This window comes from Ahaetulla prasina, chromosome 7 (genome assembly GCF_028640845.1).
Source record: "Ahaetulla prasina isolate Xishuangbanna chromosome 7, ASM2864084v1, whole genome shotgun sequence".
NCBI lineage: Eukaryota > Metazoa > Chordata > Lepidosauria > Squamata > Colubridae > Ahaetulla > Ahaetulla prasina.
The window spans coordinates 6968120-6988511 of NC_080545.1; the positions used below are offsets into that span (position 1 = coordinate 6968120).

The 20392-nt window shown below is 44.3% G+C and overlaps 1 protein-coding gene across 1 annotated transcript in view; it reads right to left on the bottom strand.

The window, feature by feature from the left end:
- SLC2A13 (solute carrier family 2 member 13) overlaps nt 1-19738 on the bottom strand; it is a 94006-nt gene extending 74268 nt beyond the window's left edge. The window contains exon 1 of the mRNA XM_058189536.1: nt 18923-19738. Within this exon, the coding sequence (XP_058045519.1) occupies nt 18923-19553 (631 nt within the window). The 5' untranslated portion in view covers nt 19554-19738. The remainder of the gene's footprint in view (nt 1-18922) is intronic.
- Between the last annotated feature and the right edge of the window lie 654 nt (nt 19739-20392).

Genomic DNA, 20392 nt, shown 5'->3' on the forward strand with positions numbered 1-20392 from the left:
ACCTCAACAAGACGCGCCTCTGTCGCCCGGCTGGATCATCGCAATCTTGGTCCAAACTATCCCGGTTGAACGATTTTATCGTATAGATAACCGTTAAACTCCTCAGCTCGTCCCTGCAGGTCATCCCGTCCCTCTTGATGGAGGAGGAACGGGTCACCAAACAGGGCGGCCGGGCGGTTATCTGCCGATGCAATGAGGGTGGAAGCGTGGGGGCAACCGCCTCCTCATTGCCACTAGGTAGGTCCTAGTAAAGGACCTCACTAGTGTCCGATCAGCCTCGGAACAGCTAGACCTCCAAACACTCTCTAGGCGCCTTTCTCCGGCGTTTCATCTCTCTCAGCCTCGGAAAACCAGGGAGCCAATTGAGATCTACGCCGGGTCAGAGGTCAGGCACGACACGGTCCAAAGCCCCAGCCGCAGCCCGCTCCCAGGCCGCAACCAGTTCTTCAGTCGTGCCGTGGTAAGATCCTCAGGAAGCGCCCAAGCTCCGCCAGGAACCTCTCCGGTCCATCAGGCGCCTGGGACGGAACCAACGCATTGGCTCCGCCTCCCGCGGTGGTGAGCGCGGTCTGAAAGTCTAGGCGAAGAAGAAAATGATCTGACCATGACACCGGTTCTTTCACTAAATCTCCTAAATCCAGATCATTTACCCACTGACCAGAGATAAAAATCAAGTCTAGCGCCTCCCCCAATGTGTGTAGGGCCATCAGTTACTTGAATCAGGTCCAAGGCCGTCATGGAGGCCTGGAACTCCTGAACCACCGTCGACGACAAGCCGGCAGATGGCAGGTTGAAATCCCCCAAGACCAGTAGTCTGGGGATCTCCCCCGCCACGCCAGCAGCACCTCTAGCAGTTCAGGTAGGGCTGTAGTCACGCAGCAAGGAGCCAGGTACGTGATCAACAGCCCCATCTGATTCCGTGGCCCCCCTTCACAAGGAGGGATTCACAGCCAGCTATCTGAGGAACAGTGGACTCCCTCGGCTCCAGACTTTCTTTAATCACAACCGCCACCCCCCCACCCCTACCTTGGGTCCTCGGCTGATGGAATGCACGGAAACCCGGAGGGCACAGTTCGACCAGGGGTACACCCCCTTCTGTGCCCAACCAGGTCTCCGTAATGCCCATAAGGTCCGCGGACTCCTCTGAATAAGATCACAAATCAGGGGAGCCTTGTTAACCACGGACCGGCATTGCAAAGCATCAGCCTAAGACCCAAGCTCTGAGGGTCTTGACCATCCGGGAACGAGTGAGGACTGGGGCCGGAGCACGTGATCGCTTAAACATCGAACACGTGCTCCCAAAGAGCGATACGGCCCCTGCCTCCGCCATATCTGCCCCTCCCACTCACCGTACAGATGGAATAATGTTCTCCGCCTGTACAATCCCTCCCGCCTGTCTTCGGACCAAGTGAAATAGTGTCGTGAGCCCGCTGGGACTGGACATACCTCCCGACGGGTCACTCCCCACCACAATCCCTCCCCTTTAAAAGCCCCTTATTAAAAAACCTATTAAAAAACCCCCAGAGATTCTTCTTCGAGGCATATGTAATTCACGTTACATATCAAATATATAAATTATTTCCTCTATTACAATTGCATTTTCAAATGTGGTTTGACCTAAAATGACCAGCTAAAGTGACCAGTCATTAAGATTCTGTATTCCAGTATCAAAATTTATACAATTCTGTTCAAGCTCTAAAACAGGAGTGTCAAATCAAGGCCCACACGGGCCGGGGCCGGTCCACGGGGTGCTTAAATCTGGCCCGCGGGACTGGCCTGGAAATATTAAAGGACCAGCTCACGGTGCCTCTGCCACCTAAAACAGGCCTCATGGGGCTTCCAGGTCACCCGTTTTTGGCCAAGAGAGTGCTGCAGGAGGCCATGGAAGCTGAAAATGTGACGTGGGGGGCACACACGCCCCCCCATGCCCCGTTCTGGCCAGCAGGGTGCTACAGGAGACGTAACCCTAACTCCGTGATGGTGAACCTATGGCACGCGTGCCCAAAGTGCCCATGTCGCCTGGCACGCACAGCCTTGCCTGTTTGTCTTCCGGGTTTCTGGTGCGCATGCGCATGTGCATGTAACGATTAGCTGTCCTTCGCACGCACAACAGTGGCAAAAACTGGTGTGCGCATTAGCGCCCGCCAGCTGATTGTCAGGTACTGTTGTGCCTTGTCCTCCCTCCTCTCCTCAGCTGGGCCCCTCCCGTCTCCAACCGGGCCTGTTATCAGACTCCGAGTCTGATAATGAAGATGAACGGCCTGTCATGCCTCCAGCCCCTGGCCCTGGCCCCATGCCCGGACAGGATGTCAGGAGTGAACAGATAAGCCCGATAAACTTCACTCCTACAATGTGTGAACAGGAAGCCAGCCACGTGCTGGAATTACTGACAGCAGATCCAGCTGAAGAGACTTCAAAGTGGGAGGATCCTCGCTTCCAGAGATCTGAGAGGCGACGCCAGCAGAAGGAAGGGAGGGGCAGGCCTGGATAAATGCTGAGTCATGGAGCCACACCCCACAGCCTATATAAAGGACCTGCTTTTGGCATTCCAACCTTGAGTCAAGCAAAGTCTCATCTAGTTTGCTGCTATCGGACTCTATCGCTGAAGTCACAACTTGGACTCCTGCCTGCCCTGATAAACCTCAAAGGAATTTGACAAGCTGCAGAGGCTTCGTTGCCACGTTTGATACGAACTTCCTAGACCCGGTCGTCGGAGGGGCAGTGGGACACGACAGGTACGCATGCACGCCAGAACCCGGAAGTTTGGATTTTCTGGAGTGCGATCCCTTCGCGCATGCAGCAGTGCTGAAAACCGCCCTGCGGGAGTGGCCACCAGCCGACAGGCCACAACAATACCCAGCAACCACAGATTGGTCTTGCATTTCTTACCAAAGGAGAATGCATTTCTTACCAAAGGAGAATTTAAGAGGCAAAGGCAAGGTTAAGACTTTAATCATTCCTGCAGAGAGCTAATAATTTGTGGGAAGATAATTAAGGCAACCCAGACATCTTTTCCGTCGCTTAAAGTTTTGTGCTGTAATGCTTTAGGTGTATTCAGAAACGGACTATATAAAAATGCACTCGAAAATTCGTTAGGCAACCCTGGGTTGAGAGCAATTCATTTGTGCAGGAGTTAAAATTTATTTCTGGATCTGGCGGCAGAAACCAGTATTATAAACTAAAATCCGGTGGCAGGAGGTTAACTTTAAAGTCCCTACAATAGATAGGTAGATTATGGACTACTTGCACATAACCAACCTTGCTTGCACGCAACTGCTCCAATCTATCCATCTATCTCTATCTGTCACCAGATGTCGGTCCATTCAGAAACTGGAGTGTAAAATTGACATTAATTTATGCACACCTTCAATCCAAAATGATTTGTCTTTGGTCTGGCAAGGCCTGATAACGTTTTATTTGCAAGTGAAATATTCTTTTCTTTCTTTCTTTTTTTAAAAAATCTACTGTATAGATGAGTAAGCTTAATGAATTTAATCGGGGGAGGGGGGGCTATTCTGCTAGACAATAGATAGGTAAATGTTGATATAGTTGTTTTATTATGCAGTATATTAATCTCCCTTGGAGGGAAAAAAGGCTACCGATAAATACAATTAAGTATCCTTATTACAGGGACACGGTGGCTTAGTGGGTAAGATGCTGAGCTTGTCGATCGAAAGGTCAGCAGTTCAGCGGTTCGAATCCCTAGTGCTGCTGTGTAACGGGGTGAGCTCCCGTGACTTGTCCCAGCTTCTGCCAACCTAGCAGTTCGAAAGCAGGTAAAAAATGCAAGTATAAAAAATAGGGACCACCTTGGTGGGAAGGGAACAGCGTTCCGTGCGCCTTTGGCGTTGAGTCATGCCGGCCACATGACCATGGAGACGTCTTCAGACAGTGCTGGCTCCTTTGGCTTTGAAACGGAGATGAGCACCGCCCCCTAGAGTCAGGAACGACTAGCATATATGTGCGAGGGGAACCTTTACCTTTACCTTTATCCTTATTACAGAAGAAATAAATTCAGCATTACCAACCATCTCTATCCATATTGATTAGGTCAGTTTCATGAATCTGACTATATGGCAGTCCTGATTTTTTTTTTTTAGAGCATTTAAGTCACTTTTAATGAAACAAAATTCAAACTAAATTTTAACCAGAACATTAGGGAGAAAAATAAAGAATTATTAGTTTACTAATCCGCCATCTCTCATGAAAATGTGTTTTTTTTTCTTACTGCTTTTTAGTGTTATTTTAAATTTGAACTTAAAACAGTACAGTTGATCTGTCTATTTATTTATGATGCTTAAGCTGTTAGCTAAGCTCCTTAGCGCCCTCTGATGGATGACAATAAATCTGACTGCTTAATACTGAACTTTTAAAGATTAATTAGCGTGGTTCTTTTTTTTCTACTGGCAAGAAATATATATATTCTCTAAGGAAATACCAGTCTTTCATATTCCAAAAGACAAAAAATATGTATTAATGTTTTATATTATTTCTGTACTTATATTCTGAGTTGCCGAATGACAATATTAATTACCTTTGGGTACCGGGGGCCTAGGCAATTCCCACTTCTTATTACTACAGGTAGTCCTTAACTTACGATGGCAAACTGAGCCCAAAATTGATGTGGTTAAGTGAGAAATTGGAATTTTGCCCCGTTTTACAATTTTTCTCACCGCATTTGTTAAGTGGACCGCTGCATTTCTTAAATTAGTAACACGGTCATTAAGTGAATCTGGCCTTCCCCATTCATTTTGCTTGTCGGAAGGTCGCAAAAGGGGATCGCATGACCCCAGGACGCTACAACCGTCATAAATATGAGTCGGTTGTCAAGCATCCGAATGTAAATCACGGTGACCATGGGGAGGCTGCAACGGTCGTAAGTGTGAAAAATGGTCCTAAGTCACTTTTTTCCCCAGGGCTGTTGCAACTTTGAACGGTCGCTAAATGAACCATCGTAACTCGAGGACTAGCTGTAATCGCAACCTAGTTAACCCAGCTTTCTTCAGCTACTAGACTGTCACATAAACAAAATGGAAATTAAATTGTAATCCGTGAAAGAAACGATCAACAAGACCTGACTTTTGATTGGCAATTTACGTGCGATTAACTTTGAACGGGGTGATGAAAGCTGTTTTTATCAGGGTTGGTTCAGCAAACAAAGCAAGGCTTAGCATGATGTTTTGAGAATCAGAAGTCTGCAACCTCAAGCCAAGCTCACCTGATTGAGGAGGGAAAGGGTAACCAAGGTAATAGCTGGTTAATATTTGACAGGGCGAACACTATGAAATTCCAGAGCTATACACCAGATTTGGAGATTTAAAAAAGAAAAAAAGGAATTGGAAAGATAATGGTCATCCCCAGGTATTTCCAGAGGGGTAAAGCTCAAAATTTTTATCCATTTCCTCGTGGCTTAAAGTTGTTCACATAGAATAGAAATTATTGGCCAAATGTGATTGGACACACGAGGAAATAAATATATGTATGTATGTATGTATGTATGTATGGAGGGAGGGAGGGAGGTGGGGTGGAGCTGTTGCCTCCCAATCAGGAGCCTATGAGTTCAATCCTAGGTAGAGGCAGGTATTTCTCTCTCTGGGCAACAATGAAAATACTATATATTTTTCGGAGTATAAGACGCACCGGAGTAAATGACGCACCACGATTTCAGAGGTAAACAAGAAAAAAAAAAGTTTTTGCCCTCCCCTGCCCTCCGCAGGCCTCCCAAACCCTCTGCGCATCCCGTTTTTGTGAAAAACGGGCCTGTTTTTGGTGAAAACGGGAAGCGCGGGGCGGGGTTTCGGGAGGCCAAAAATGGCTGTATTTGGTATATAAGACGCACCAACATTTCCACCCTCTTTTGGGGGGGGGGGAGGAGTGTATCTTATACTCCGAAAAGTACATCTGCTGAACGGAGCTCCGCATTGGCGACAGGAAGGGCATCCGGCCATTAAACGCTCTGCTAGCTCCATTCAGTTGGCCAGACTCCACCCTGGGATTATGGGGTCGTTAAATTATATGTATGTGTGTATGTATGTGTCTCCATTTCCATCTCATTTCTTTTAGGGCTTTTAGAAATAGTTTACCGAGGTACAATGGTGCACAGGATTTTGAATTTTTTACCACAGGTAGGCCTCAAATTCATTTAACGACCGCTCGACGTCAGAAAGGCCCTGAAAAAAAAACTGACTTGTGACCATTTTTCACACGTGCAACCATTGTAACAAGCCCATGGTCACCAAAACAAAATTCAGATGTTTGGCAACTGATTCATACTTATGACGATTGCAGTGTCCCTTTTTACATCCTCCTGACAAGCAAACTCAGTGGGGAAGCCAGATTCACTTAACAACCAGGTTACTGAGTTAAAAATGGCGGTGATTCACTTAACAACTGTGGCAAGAAAAATCGTACCATGGGGTCAAACTCACTTAACAAACATCTTACTTCGCAACATAAATTTCGGGCTCAATTGTGGTAAATGTAGATTAAACTTGTTAATTGCTGAGCCACTTCAATAAAAATAAATTGATGGTGCTTCATTTCCACCATGACTAATTTATCCCACGGATTTCAGGTACTTGTAAGCGTAGATTGATCGTTCTTGACAAGTAATAAATATGCAGAGCATAAAAAAATTAATCCTTTATTCCTCCATCTCCAAATTCAGTCATCATCATCATCGTCTTTTAATGACTCCATAATCCCTTGCAGGGCGGAATCTGGGCAACTGAATGGGCTGAGTGTTTACTGGCCGGATGCCCTTCCTGTTACCAATGCGGAGTTTTCCCCCCCCAGCAGATAGATTAGATTAGAATTTGTCTCTTCTGCTCATCACTTAAAATAAAACAGCACTGGGAAAATAGAATAGAATAGAATTTTTTTTATTGGCCAAGTGTGATTGGACACACAAGGAATTTGTCTTGGTGCATATGCTCTCAGTGTACATAAAAGAAAAGATACGTTCATCAAGGTACAACATTTACAACACAATTGATGATCAATATATCAATGTAAATCATAAGGATTGCCAGCAACAAGTTATAGTCATACAGTCATAAGTGGAAAGAGATGGGTGATGGGAACTATTAATAGTAGTGCAGATTCAGTAAATAGTCTGACAGTGTTGAGGGGATTATTTGTTTAGCAGAGTGATGGCCTTCGGGGAAAAAACTGTTCTTGTGTCTAGTTGTTCTGGTGTGCAGTGCTCTATAGCGTCGTTTTGAGGGTAGGAGTTGAAACAGTTTATGTCCAGGATGCGAGGGATCTGCAAATATTTTCACGGCCCTCTTCTTGATTCGTGCAGTATACAGGTCCTCAATGGAAGGCAATATATATTCACATTGTGCCCAGAGAGTGAAATATCAGCCTCTACCTAGGATCGAACTCACAGCCTCCTGATTGTGAGAGAGCTCCACCTTTAGGCCACCGCATCACTCTCCATCTCCAAATTCAGTGAGCTGCTAATATTCACATGTATTTACCTGAAAATATCTTACTTCTGATAAAACAGCCACCAACATTAGAGTTGTACTACAGATAGTCCTCAACTTACAACCTTTTGTTTAGTGACCATTAGAAGTTACCATGACACTGAAACAATGACCTATGACCAATTTTCAAACTTACGACCGTTGCAGCTATCCCCCTGGTCACATGATCAAAATTCAAACGCTTGGAAACTGGCACGTACTTATGACAGTTGCAGCGTCCCAGGGTCACATGATCCCCTCTTGCGAACCTCTGACCAGCAAGAGGGCCGTGGTGGCTCAGGCTGTAAGAAGCCTGTTATTATAACACAGCTGCCTGCAATTACTGCAGGTTCTAGTCCCACCAGGTCCAAGGTTGACTCAGCCTTCCATCCTTTATAAGGTAGGTAAAATGAGGACCCAGATTGTTGGGGGGGCAATAAGTTGACTTTGTAAATATACAAATAGAATGAGACTATTGCCTTACACACTGTAAGCCGCCCTGAGTCTTCGGAGAAGGGCGGGATATAAATGTAAACAAAACAAAAAAATCAATTGGGTTTAAGATCAATGTGTTGCTGTATCATTTTCTCTAACCAAATTTGAATTTTTGCCCAATAATTTCTCGCTTCTGGACATGTCCACCACATGTGATAATACGATCCCGATGTCTGGCGGCATTTTCAACATTTAGTCGATTTATCTTTGAACATTTTTGCCAATCTCTCCGGTGACATGGGCCATCTATAAGACATTTTATACAAATACAATCCCAGTTTCGAGAGATAAAATCTAATTAATTCTTATAGTAGGGGTCGGCAACCTTAAACACTCAGGAGCCACAAAGGTCCTAACCGGAAGTTCCCCATTCAATTTTGGAGCTGACCGGAAGTCCTGTTTCTCCACCATAGTGTCTCCTCCTTTTTCCTCTACCTGTCCTAACCGAAAGCCCTATCAATTGTGGAGCCGACCAGCAACAGACAGCCGCAGCAGAGGGAGGAAAGAGCCACATGCGGCTCCAGAGCTACGGGTTGCTGACTCCTGTCTTAGAGCAAACGAATTGTGATTTTTTTTTTAAATTAATAAGCTGCCTGTGATGCACTAAATTAAGAGTTTGCCAATTTTTCTTGGCTTGTCCATGATTCATTCTAGCCCTATGTCGACTTAATGATCGTTTCTCAGAAATAAATATTCAGAGAGAATATTCACTGCGCTGAAAAAGTCCTGAAGTTGTTTAATAAAGACGTATCTTCTGTCTTCATGTGCAATTTGATATTAACTTACATCTTGTTATTTAACAGAGTCCTTAACATTAATGTGGCTATGAGACAATACAGAGAGACCTCGACTTACGACAACTGAGCCCAGAATTTCTGTCGCTAAACAAGGCAGTCATTAAGCAAGTTTTGTACCTTTCTACAGCCTTTCTCCTAGAGTTGTTAAGTGGATATCCTCGCATCTTAAGTTAGTAATACGGTTGTTAAGCAAATCCAGTTTTCCCCATGATTTTGCTAGTCAAAGGGTCTCAAGACGGGACCACATAACCCCAGGACAATGCAACCGTCATAAGTATATGCCAGTTGCCAAGCCTCCGAAGTTGGATCACGTGATCGTGGGAATGCCACAACGAACGGTCGTAAGTGTGAAAAATGGTCATAGATCGGCACTGAAAAAAGCAAGTTAACTACAAACGGTCACTAAGCAAAGGCTTGCAAGTCGAGAAACACCTGTACTGATCCCTTCAGTTTCCGAAAGATTTGGAGCAAAGCTTGCCAGAGTACATATTATAGAACCAGCTGCGCAGGTGATAGAGGGAGTTCCACGTAACTCCCATGTAACTCTTCTCCTGCGCAGACTGCACTGGCTACCTGTTGCCTTCCGGGTGCATTTCAAGGTTTTGGTTACCACCTTTAAAGCGCTCCATGGCTTGGGACCTGGGTACCTACGGGACCGCCTGCTGTTACCTCATGCCTCCCACCATCCCGTACGCTCTCACAGAGAGGGACTTCTCAGGGTGCCGTCAGCCAAACAATGTCGGCTGGCGGCCCCCAGGGGAAGATCCTTCTCTGTGGGGGCTCCTACTCTTTGGAATGAACTTCCCCCTGGATTACGTCAAATACCTGACCTTGGACCTTTCGCATGAATTGAAAACATATTTGTTTATTCGGGCTAGCTAAACGCTTTTAAACTGTTTAGTTTTTAAATTTTAAATTCTATTTATATTTTAAATTGGGGTTTTAGATTTTAATTATTTTAATTTTTCGGCCAATTGTGTAATAAGTGTCTTAATTTCGTTTTTAATATTGTATATTGTGTATGTTTTTAGCCTGGCTGTACACCGCCCTGAGTCCTTCGGGAGAAGGGCGGTCTAGAAATTCAATAAATAATAATAATAATAATAATAATAATAATAATAAAAATAATAGAAGCGAAAATTGTTCGAACGCTTTTTAAAGATTTAAATTTCTAATTGACGGGTTGTTCCGAGCGGAACGAAATGGAAGCCTTCATGAATAATGGATCGTCGCTCAAAATGAAAACGTCACACACAAAATGGCCGTCATAAAAAGTTCTGCCAAAGTTTGGGGTTCCATTCCCATCCCCAGCTTCCCCTTCTAATAGAAAGGAACGGACTGACGGGAGATAAATCAAATCTGAAATCAAATCCAGATTGGAAAGATGGGGCTAGTGTCCTGCGCGAGTCTATAGAGGAGCCAACAGAATTACTAATGAAATTCTCTCGTAGGAAGCAGCCGAAAGGAATATATTAAAAAGAGCGAGGGAGACAGACACAACAACAGACACAAATAGACAAGAAGCATTCGTAAGAGAGGGACCGACGGAAAGGCATTATGAATTCTCAAGTTGACACACCTGTTTAAAGCAGGTGTGTCAAACTCATTTCACTGAGGGCCGCGTCAGGATTGTGTTTGACCTGGAGGTGTGGCCAGATGGGCGTGGCCAACTTGGCGTCACTCGTGTAATGGCCCAAGTGCTCTGCCAGCCAAAATGGACTCCCGAGCTCCATTTTCACCCGGACGGCCTCCTGCAAATCCTGTGGCCTCCCAATTTTCACTGGCAGAGGCACCACAGAGTTCCTCTGGCAGAGTTCCTTCACTGTTTCCAGGGTGGACTCGCGGGCCAGATCTAAGCACCCCGCGGGCCGGATTCGGCCCATGAGCCTTTATCAGAGTTTGCAGTAGAAATTAAATCCAGAAAAGCACACACAGAGAACTGTTGATGCATCAGGATTCATTAACTTCTCTTTATAGACATATTTAACGCATGAAGATAAATGTACAATACCAAAATAGCTCCTTCAACATAGTAGCAGGTACAAGCAAAACACAAGGCAGGAGAGAACAGTTAAGTTTCAATTTCAGCAGAGCCGACTCATTTCAGTTTCTCTGCACAGACTCAGAAGCTGAAGGGCTAAGCCATGCCCAGACTTCTTACCTAAGTTTCTGTTTCCAAAACAGCCCTCATTGGCTGACCCAATTGCTATGCCTATTCACTGGCTGACCTGTTCCAGTCTATGAATATTCATTCATTGAGGGAGCTGTTCGGAGCTCCCACATAACACCTATCCTGCGCAGACTGCACTGGCTACCTGTTGTTTTCGGGTGCGCTTCAAGGTATTGGTTACCAGCTTTAAAGCGCTCCATGGCTTAGGACGGGGCTATCTATGGGACCGCCTACTGCCGGCTTCTATCTCCCATCCTCCGGTGCGTTCCCACAGAGAGGGACTCCTCAGGGTGCCGTCAGCCAAACAGTGTCGACTGGCGGCCCCCAGGGGGAGGGCCTTCTCTGTGGGGGCTCCTACTCTTTGGAATGAACTTCCCCTGGATTACGTCAAATACCTGACCTTGGACCTTTCGCATGAATTGAAAACATATTTGTTTATTCGGGCTAGCTAAACGCTTTTAAACTGTTTAGCTTTTAAATTTTAAATTCTATTTATATTTTAAATTGGGGTTTTTTAGATTTTAATTATTTTAATTTTTCGGCCAATTGTGTAATAAGTGTCTTAATTTAGTTTTTAATATTGTATATTGTGTATGTTTTTAGCCTGGCTGTACACCGCCCTGAGTCCTTCGGGAGAAGGACGGTCTAGAAATTCAATAAATAATAATAATAATAATAATAATAATAATAATAAAAATAATAGAAGCGAAAATTGTTCGAACGCTTTTTAAAGATTTAAATTTCTAATTGACGGGTTGTTCCGAGCGGAACGAAATGGAAGCCTTCATGAATAATGGATCGTCGCTCAAAATGAAAACGTCACACACAAAATGGCCGTCATAAAAAGTTCTGCCAAAGTTTGGGGTTCCATTCCCATCCCCAGCTTCCCCTTCTAATAGAAAGGAACGGACTGACGGGAGATAAATCAAATCTGAAATCAAATCCGTACGATTGGAAAGATGGGGCTAGTGTCCTGCGCGAGTCTATAGAGGAGCCAGCTGAATTATTAATGAAATTCTCTCTCGTAGGAAGCAGCCGAAAGGAATATATTAAAAAGAGCGAGGGAGACAGACACAACAACAGACACAAATAGACAAGAAGCATTCGTAAGAGAGGGACCGACGGAAAGGCATTATGAATTCTCAAGTTGACACACCTGTTTAAAGCAGGTGTGTCAAACTCGATTTCACTGAGGGCCGCGTCAGGATTGTGTTTGACCTGGAGGGGTGTGGCCAGATGGGGCGTGGCCAACTTGGCGTCACTCGTGTAATGGCCCAAGTGCTCTGCCAGCCAAAATGGACTCCCGAGCTCCATTTTCACCCGGGACGGCCTCCTGCAAATCCTGTGGCCCTCCCGAATTTTCACTGGCAGAGGCACCACAGAGTTCCTCTGGCAGAGTTCCTTCACTGTTTCCAGGGTGGACTCGCGGGCCAGATCTAAGCACCCCGCGGGCCGGATTCGGCCCATGAGCCTTTATCAGAGTTTGCAGTAGAAATTAAATCCAGAAAAGCACACACAGAGAACTGTTGATGCATCAGGATTCACTAACTTCTCTTTATAGACATATAACGCATGAAGATAAATGTACAATACCAATGTAGCTCCTTCAACATAGTAGCAGGTACAAGCAAAACACAAGGCAGGAGAGAACAGTTAAGTTTCAATTTCAGCAGAGCCGACTCATTTCAGTTTCTCTGCAGAGACTCAGAAGCTGAAGGGCTAAGCCACGCCCAGACTTCTTACCTAAGTTTCTGTTTCCAAAACAGCCCTCATTGGCTGACCCAATTGCTATGCCTATTCACTGGCTGACCTGTTCCAGTCTATGAATATTCATTCATTGAGGGAGCTGTTCGGAGCTCCCACATAACACCTATCCTGCGCAGACTGCACTGGCTACCTGTTGTTTTCGGGTGCGCTTCAAGGTATTGGTTACCACCTTTAAAGCGCTCCATGGCTTAGGACCGGGCTATCTATGGGACCGCCTACTGCCGGCTTCTATCTCCCATCCTCCGGTGCGTTCCCACAGAGAGGGACTCCTCAGGGTGCCGTCAGCCAAACAGTGTCGACTGGCGGCCCCCAGGGGGAGGGCCTTCTCTGTGGGGGCTCCTACCCTGTGGAACGAACTTCCCCTCGGACTTCGACAACTACCTGACCTTAGGACCTTTCGCCGCGAACTTAAAACCTATTTATTTCGTATGGCTGGACTAGCTTGATTTTTTATCTTTAGATTTTAATTGGATTCGATGGGTTTTTTAAATTTTATAATTTTATAGGGGAGTAAGTTATTTTAATATTTGGGCTAATTTAATCAGTTTTTTAAGGGTTGTTTTAATTAGTGTGTATATTTGTATTTTACCTGCCTGTTCACCGCCCTGAGTCCTTCGGGAGAAGGGCGGTATACAAATTAAAATATTATTATTATTATTATTATTATACTCTGATATCCTTGAGTTTGACAGCTCTGGTTTAAAGCAAAAAGGGCCCGCCTTATTAAAACGAATTTCCAAAAGATTTCAAACAAGCTGAAAAGCCATACAGACAGTCCTTGACTTACAACTGTTCATTTAGTGGCCGGTCAACGTGACGGCAGCACTGAAAAGAAGGGATTTGTGACCGCTGCAGCATCCCCAGCTCACGTGATCAAAATTCGGATGCTTGGCAACTGGTTCGTGTTTATGACGGTTGCAGTACCCTGGGGTCCTTTGACGATCTTTTGAACTCAGATTCACTTAACAGCCATGTTACTAACTTAACAACCGCAGTGATTCACTTAACAACCGCGGCAAGAAAGGTCATAAAATGGGACAAAATTCACTTCACAAATCATCTCGCTTAACAGCGTACGTTTTGGGCTCAAGGGTGGTCGTAAGTCGAGGACTACCTGGGTAGGCTTTGCAGCAAGACCGTTCTACTCTACGTACATATTTGGCTACCGTTTATCAGCAGATAAATGTTATTCCAATATTTTTCTTAAAAAAAATAATAAATTATAGATTTCTCTAGTCACTATTTTTTTTTTTCAGTCTAATCTATTTTTCTGAATTGTTATGAGGATAGAAGAGAGGGGAAAAACAATATAAGCTTCTTTAAATTACTTGAAAAGCATAACAGTTACAGCCTCTAATAGCATCATTTAGTTCACGCTGAAAGTATTGGTGCTTATTACCATCTTAGTATATATACAAAAGCAAAATTGTAAAACTTAAAAATATAACAACTATGTGCAGTTCTCAAAACCTTAGTTGAACTTCCAGATTTTATGCCACTTTTAAAATATAATGTAGATGCCTTTAAGACAGTAATCACATCGACCAGATTGAATTAAATTAGAATCACAGAATTAAGCAAATTTAAATATCCTCATCAACTTGTGTATTTTTGTTTTGCCTGCTTGAAATGTGGCAGGTGACAAAAACAACCAAAGATTAAATAAAAGTCCAAAAAATACATGGCACATAAACTATACCCTATTGATAAATTAACCTTAGGAGACTAACTTCTTAAAAGATATTTTGAGAATAAATATTAACTGAACAGAAAGAGCATTTAAGGAATATTTTACATAAGAAATGAAAGATCCATTTTGGGATATCATTTAAAATTCTGACTTGGTATGAAATCACAACACTTCGGCAGGACTTACTTCGGCTGGATATGCTGTGATATAGTGTAATAAGTGGAAAGGATGTTTATTTGCGGTTATTTAAGTTTAAACAAATGATAAACAGCTTTAGCTACAACACTGATAAAGTTAACCAATTGTTTAGATGAGGTTAACATTTTTCCCCAAGGTATCAAATGAAGCATCTGGATTTTAAGTGGTGCTCTGGGTTAGTTCATGAGAAAGTCATTGAGCTACAGCAGACTATTCAAAGCACTATATATGTTATACAGAACACAAGTGGTTTAATGGACAGCTAACAAATGGACAGCTAACATCAAAAACATCATTAAAAAAGGACAACAAAGAATGTTCTTTCTGCGCCAACTCAGTAAGCTCAAACTGCCCAAGGAGCTGCTGATTCAGTTCTACAGAGAAATTATTGAGTCTGTCATTTGCACCTCTATAACTGTCTGGTTCGGTTCTGCAACCCAACAAGAAAGACACAGACTTCAGAGGATCATTAGAACTGCAGAAAAAACAATTGCTACCAACCTGCCTTCCATTGAGGACCTGTATACTGCACGAATCAAGAAGAGGGCCGTGAAAATATTTGCAGATCCCTCGCATCCTGGACATAAACTGTTTCAACTCTTACCCTCAAAACGACGCTATAGAGCACTGCACACCAGAACAACTAGACACAAGAACAGTTTTTTCCCCGAAGGCCATCACTCTGCTAAACAAATAATTCCCTCAACACTGTCAGACTATTTACTGAATCTGCACTACTATTAATCTTCTCATCGTTCCCATCACCAATCTCTTTCCAGTTATGACTGTATAACTATAACTTGTTGCTGGCAATCCTGATGATTTATATTGATATATTGACCATCAATTGTGTTGTAAATGTTGTACCTTGATGAACGTATCTTTTCTTTTATGTACACTGAGAGCATATGCATCAAGACAAATTCCTTGTGTGTTCAATCACACTTGGCCAATAAAAATTCTATTCTATTCTATTCTATTCTATTCTATTCTATTCTATTCTATTCTATTCTATTCTATTCTATTCTTAATAAAACACCATGGATAACCAACATGAGTAAGACAATCTTCCAAATGAATTGAAAACGATGGTATCAAGATCCAAGCGATTTTATTTCAGATTACATTTCCGTTCCTTAAAATGGGCCCTTTGTAGCGGATGAAAAGAAAACCAGGCACGTTTTAGAAGGACGGGAAATTCGGACAGGAAATCTGAACAGTTGTTTAGAAACAACACCGAACTCCCGTTTGAATTCTACATATTCGCACAACCGACCGTCTCCTTTCCATCGGCCAATCTCAAGAAAAGTTTATTTGGGTTTCCGTAGCCACAAAAACTGCAAGGATGCAAGAAACGTATCAGCGGCAAACCTGCGTCGCTGGAGGTCTTCGAGAAAAGATTAGACCGCTATTTGTCCGGGATGCAATAAAATCACCTGCCTCGGGACGGGGGGTGGGGGGGCTGGAGTAGATGACCTCCAAGGTCCTTTCCAGCACTAGGAGTCTATGTCTATGTCTCCAAGGGGTTAGAAAACAGACCACAATTTTATGGGTGTGTAAAGCTGAAAAAGGCCCACCACTGCACACGGAAGGTGGGGGGTTGTCTTAAAACAGCCCCCTCCAAAAAAACGACCGTGTTGATGGGTCTACCCCACAAGTCAAGTCAATAAGTCAAGTCAATGGCATCAAGTCATTGACCCAATGGGTCAAATGGGTCTACCCCACAAGTCAATAAATGTCTGGGGCTAACAGGGGGTTCAGTAAATGTTTGGGGTTCAGTAGGTGACCGATGGAAGGTCAGTAGGAGCCAATTCATATTTGGGGATCTTTGAAAAAGCTCTAAGGCAGGGGTCTCCAACCTTGGTCCCTTTAAGACTTGTGGACTTCAACTCCCAGAGACCCTGACCAAGGTTGGAGACCCCTGCTCTAAGGCACCCCAAAGTCCTGTTCCGGCAGCAAGAATGCCTCCCATTGTCAAAATTAATCTCAAATTAATATCCGTAATGCTAGGCGATCAAAGTGGCGCTTACCGCATTATTTTCAAATAATGAAGGTTGGGGGAAGGGAGGGGTCAGTGAGCCATTAGAAGGGTCCTCGGTAAAGGGTTTGGATGAGCTAAAGAGTTTGGGGAAACACCCCCCCCCCGTTAAACCTGAATTTTGCTCCTGAAAGAAGAGGCAGGATGATGGGATGGGAAGTGTTTTCTGTGATTTAGGGGGGTGGGGAGGGAGGGCTTTCTCGCAGGCGTTTCATTACTCAAAGTAGATGATATCATCAGTTGTAGAAGGAGAAGGGGCTTGCTCTCGGTTTATATACTATGTAAGTCCACTGCCTTCAAGCACTGATGATGTGACCCAGTTTGGTAATGAAACCTCTGCAAGAAAACCACCAAGCTCAGCGAGCACCGAGGACCCTACGGTCTTCCTCCTCCTCTCCTTCTCTTCCGTTACACAAGCCTCTCTCCCTCCTAAGACTGATGATGTTCCCTAGTTTGGGTCGTGAAACGTCTGCGGGAAAAACCCCAATTCAGAGGACTCCCACAATCCTCCTCCTCCACTCCGCAAACTCCCCTCCTTTCTAGCACCGATGATGTTACCTAGCCAGGGAATGAAAAAAGAAAGTTTTCTGCAAGAAAACAAGCACGCACCAAGGACCGCCCCCAGTCTCCTCCTCCTCTTCTGCACACTCCCCGCTCCCTCCTAGCACGGATGATGTTCCCTAGTTGGGTAATGAAATGTCTGAAAAAAAGCAACAAAGCTCAGACAGCACCAAAGGTTCTTTGGTCCCCCTCCTGCTCCTCCCTACAAACCACACTCCCTCCTAGCACTGATGACGTTCCCTAGCCAGGCAATGCAACGTCTTTAAGAGAACCACCAAGCTGGGAAAGCACCAAGCACCCCTCATTTTGTCACGGCAGCTGACGTGGGGAGGGGGTATCGTAACCCCCACCCAGTAATTCCCCTTGCCAGGAGGCCGCCCCCTCCCTAGGATCATATTCGAGGTCTTCTAGCCCAACCCCTTGCCCAAGTAGGAGACTCTACACCATTCCAGACAAGTGGCTGTCCAGTCCCTTATTCAAAACCCCCAGTGAGGGAGCACCCACAACTTCTGGAGGCAGGCAGTTCCACTGGTTAACTGTTAAGAATTGCTAATTGCTTCAGTCTTAAGAATTGCTAATTGCTTTCAATTAACTGGTTTATTGTTAGCAATTGTTAATCGGTTCATTAACGATCATTAACCAGTTCATTAACATTATTAACTGGTTCATTATTTACCTTGAACCAGTTAATTGCTAAGCATTATTAATCGGTTCATTAACCATTAACCTGTTAATTATTTACTATTAATCGGTTAACCATTATTAATCAGTTCACTGTTATCCATTATTTGGTTGATTATTTACTATTATTAACCAGTTCACTGTTCACCATTATTAACCGGTTCATTGTTATCCATTAACTGGTTCATTATTTACTATTATTAACCAGTTCATTGTTATCCATTAACAGGTTAATTATTTACTACTATTAACAGGTTCATAGTTCACCATTATTAACCAGTTCATTATTCACCCTTATTAACCGGTTCATTATCCATTATTAACCAGTTCATTGTTATCCATTAACTGGTTCATTATTTACTATTATTAACTGGTTCATAATTCACCATTATTAACCAGCTCATTATCCATTATTAACCGGTTTAATTATTTACTATTATTAACTGGTTCATTGTTCACCATTATTAACTGGTTCATTGTCATCCATTAACTGGTTCATTATTTACTATTATTAACCGGTTCACCGGTCACCATTATTAACCAGTTCATTATCCACCATTATTAACCAGTTCATTATCCATTATTAACCGGTTCATTGTTCACCATTATTAACCGGTTCCTTATCCATTATTAGCCGGTTTAATTATTTACTATTATTAACCGGTTCACTGGTCACCATTATTAACCAGTTCATTATTCACCATTATTAACCGGTTCATTATCCATTATTAACCGGTTCATTATCCATCACTAGCCGGTTCAATTATTTACTATTATTAACCGGTTCACTGGTCACCATTATTAACCAGTTCATTATTCACCATTATTAACCGGTTCATTATCCATCACTAGCCGGTTCAATTATTTACTATTATTAACCGGTTCACTGGTCACCATTATTAACCAGTTCATTATTCACCATTATTAACCGGTTCATTGTTCACATTAACCGGTTCATTATCTATTATTAACCGGTTCATCGTTCACCCTTATTAGGTTCATTATTTCCTATTATTAACCGGTTCACTGGTCCCCCCAGCTCCCCCTCCCCCTTACCTATGCCCAGCCCGACCACCAAGCGCCCTCCGAGCAGCGTCTCCTTATCGGGGGCGGCGGCCAGGAGGACGGCGCCGGCGGCGAAGAGCAGGCTGGCCAGGAGGATGCAGGCGCGGCGGCCCCACCAGCCGTTCAAGGCGCCGCCCAGCAGAGCGGCCAAGGCGGCGGCGCCCACCGTGCCGGAGACCAGCAGCTCCTGCCAGGCGGCGTCCAGGCGCAGCTCCTTCTTGAGCAGCAGCAGAGCCCCGGAGACCACGCCGGTGTCGTAGCCGAAGAGGAAGCCGCCCAGCGCCGAGAAAGCCGCCACCACGTAGACGAAAGAGGCCGGCTCGTCCTGCTGGAACTGCCGCCGGGCCGCCCGCTCCAGATCCGAGCAGCCGCCGCCGCCTCCTCCTCCTCCTCCTCCTCCGCCGCCCGAAGAAGAAGCCAGGCTGTTCAGGCTGGAGCAAGACTCGGCGGCCGCGATCAGGCTCCGCTCGCCCAAGCTGGCCGAGCCTTCCCGCCTGGAAGAAGGAAGAAGAGGCGGCGGAGGAGGAGGAGGAGGCGGCGGAGGCTGCTGCCGCCGCCGCTTCTCCCCCATCAGGTTGCTCAAGCTCCGCAGCGTGTATTCCACGTTGGCCTTGCGGGACATCGGGACGCCGTTGCCCACCGGCCGGGCTCCTACTTGACTTCTTCGCCTCCTCTTCCCCTTCGGCTTGCCTGCAAGGCTCCGCAGCTGCCTTTCATGCTCCGGCCACGCTCGGATTGGAGCGCCGCGGAGCGCGACAGCAGCAGCCCCCCGTCCGCTCACCTCCGAGGGCGCTGCCCTCTCACGCCCGGCTGGGAGGAGCAGGAGGGAGAAGGGGGGGAAAAAAAGGGGGCGGTACGGGAGGTGATTGGTTAGCTTTGCCGAGGGGCGTGGTTGAAGGTGGAGCTAAGTGGGAGGGGCTTTTGTCTCCTCCTCCTCCTCCTCCTTTGTTTTGGCCCTGCGAGTTTTTATTTATTTTTTTTATTTATTTATTTTATTTATTTATTTTATTTATTTATTTTGTTTATTTTCGTATTTCGTCAAGCAGCATCTATTTGATAACAGAGGCAAGTGTAAACCTAATTTTGAATACGTGAAATGAATAGAATAGAATTTTTTTTATTTAATTTTTAAAAAGAGTTTATTATTTATTTCTTTTATTATTATTTTTTATTTTTGTATTTTGTCAAGCATGTATTTGATAACGGATGCAAGTGCAAACATAATTGTGAATACATGAAATGAATAGAATAGAACTTTTTAATTTAATTTTTAAAAAGAATTTATTTATTTCTTTTATTATTTTTTTATTTTTGTATTTTGTCAAGCATGTATTTGATAACAGATACAAGTGTGAACATAATTGTGAATACACAAAATGAATAGAATAGAATCTTTTTTAATTTTTTTAAAAGAGTTTATTTTATTAGTTTTATGTATTTAATTTATTTAGTTATTTATTT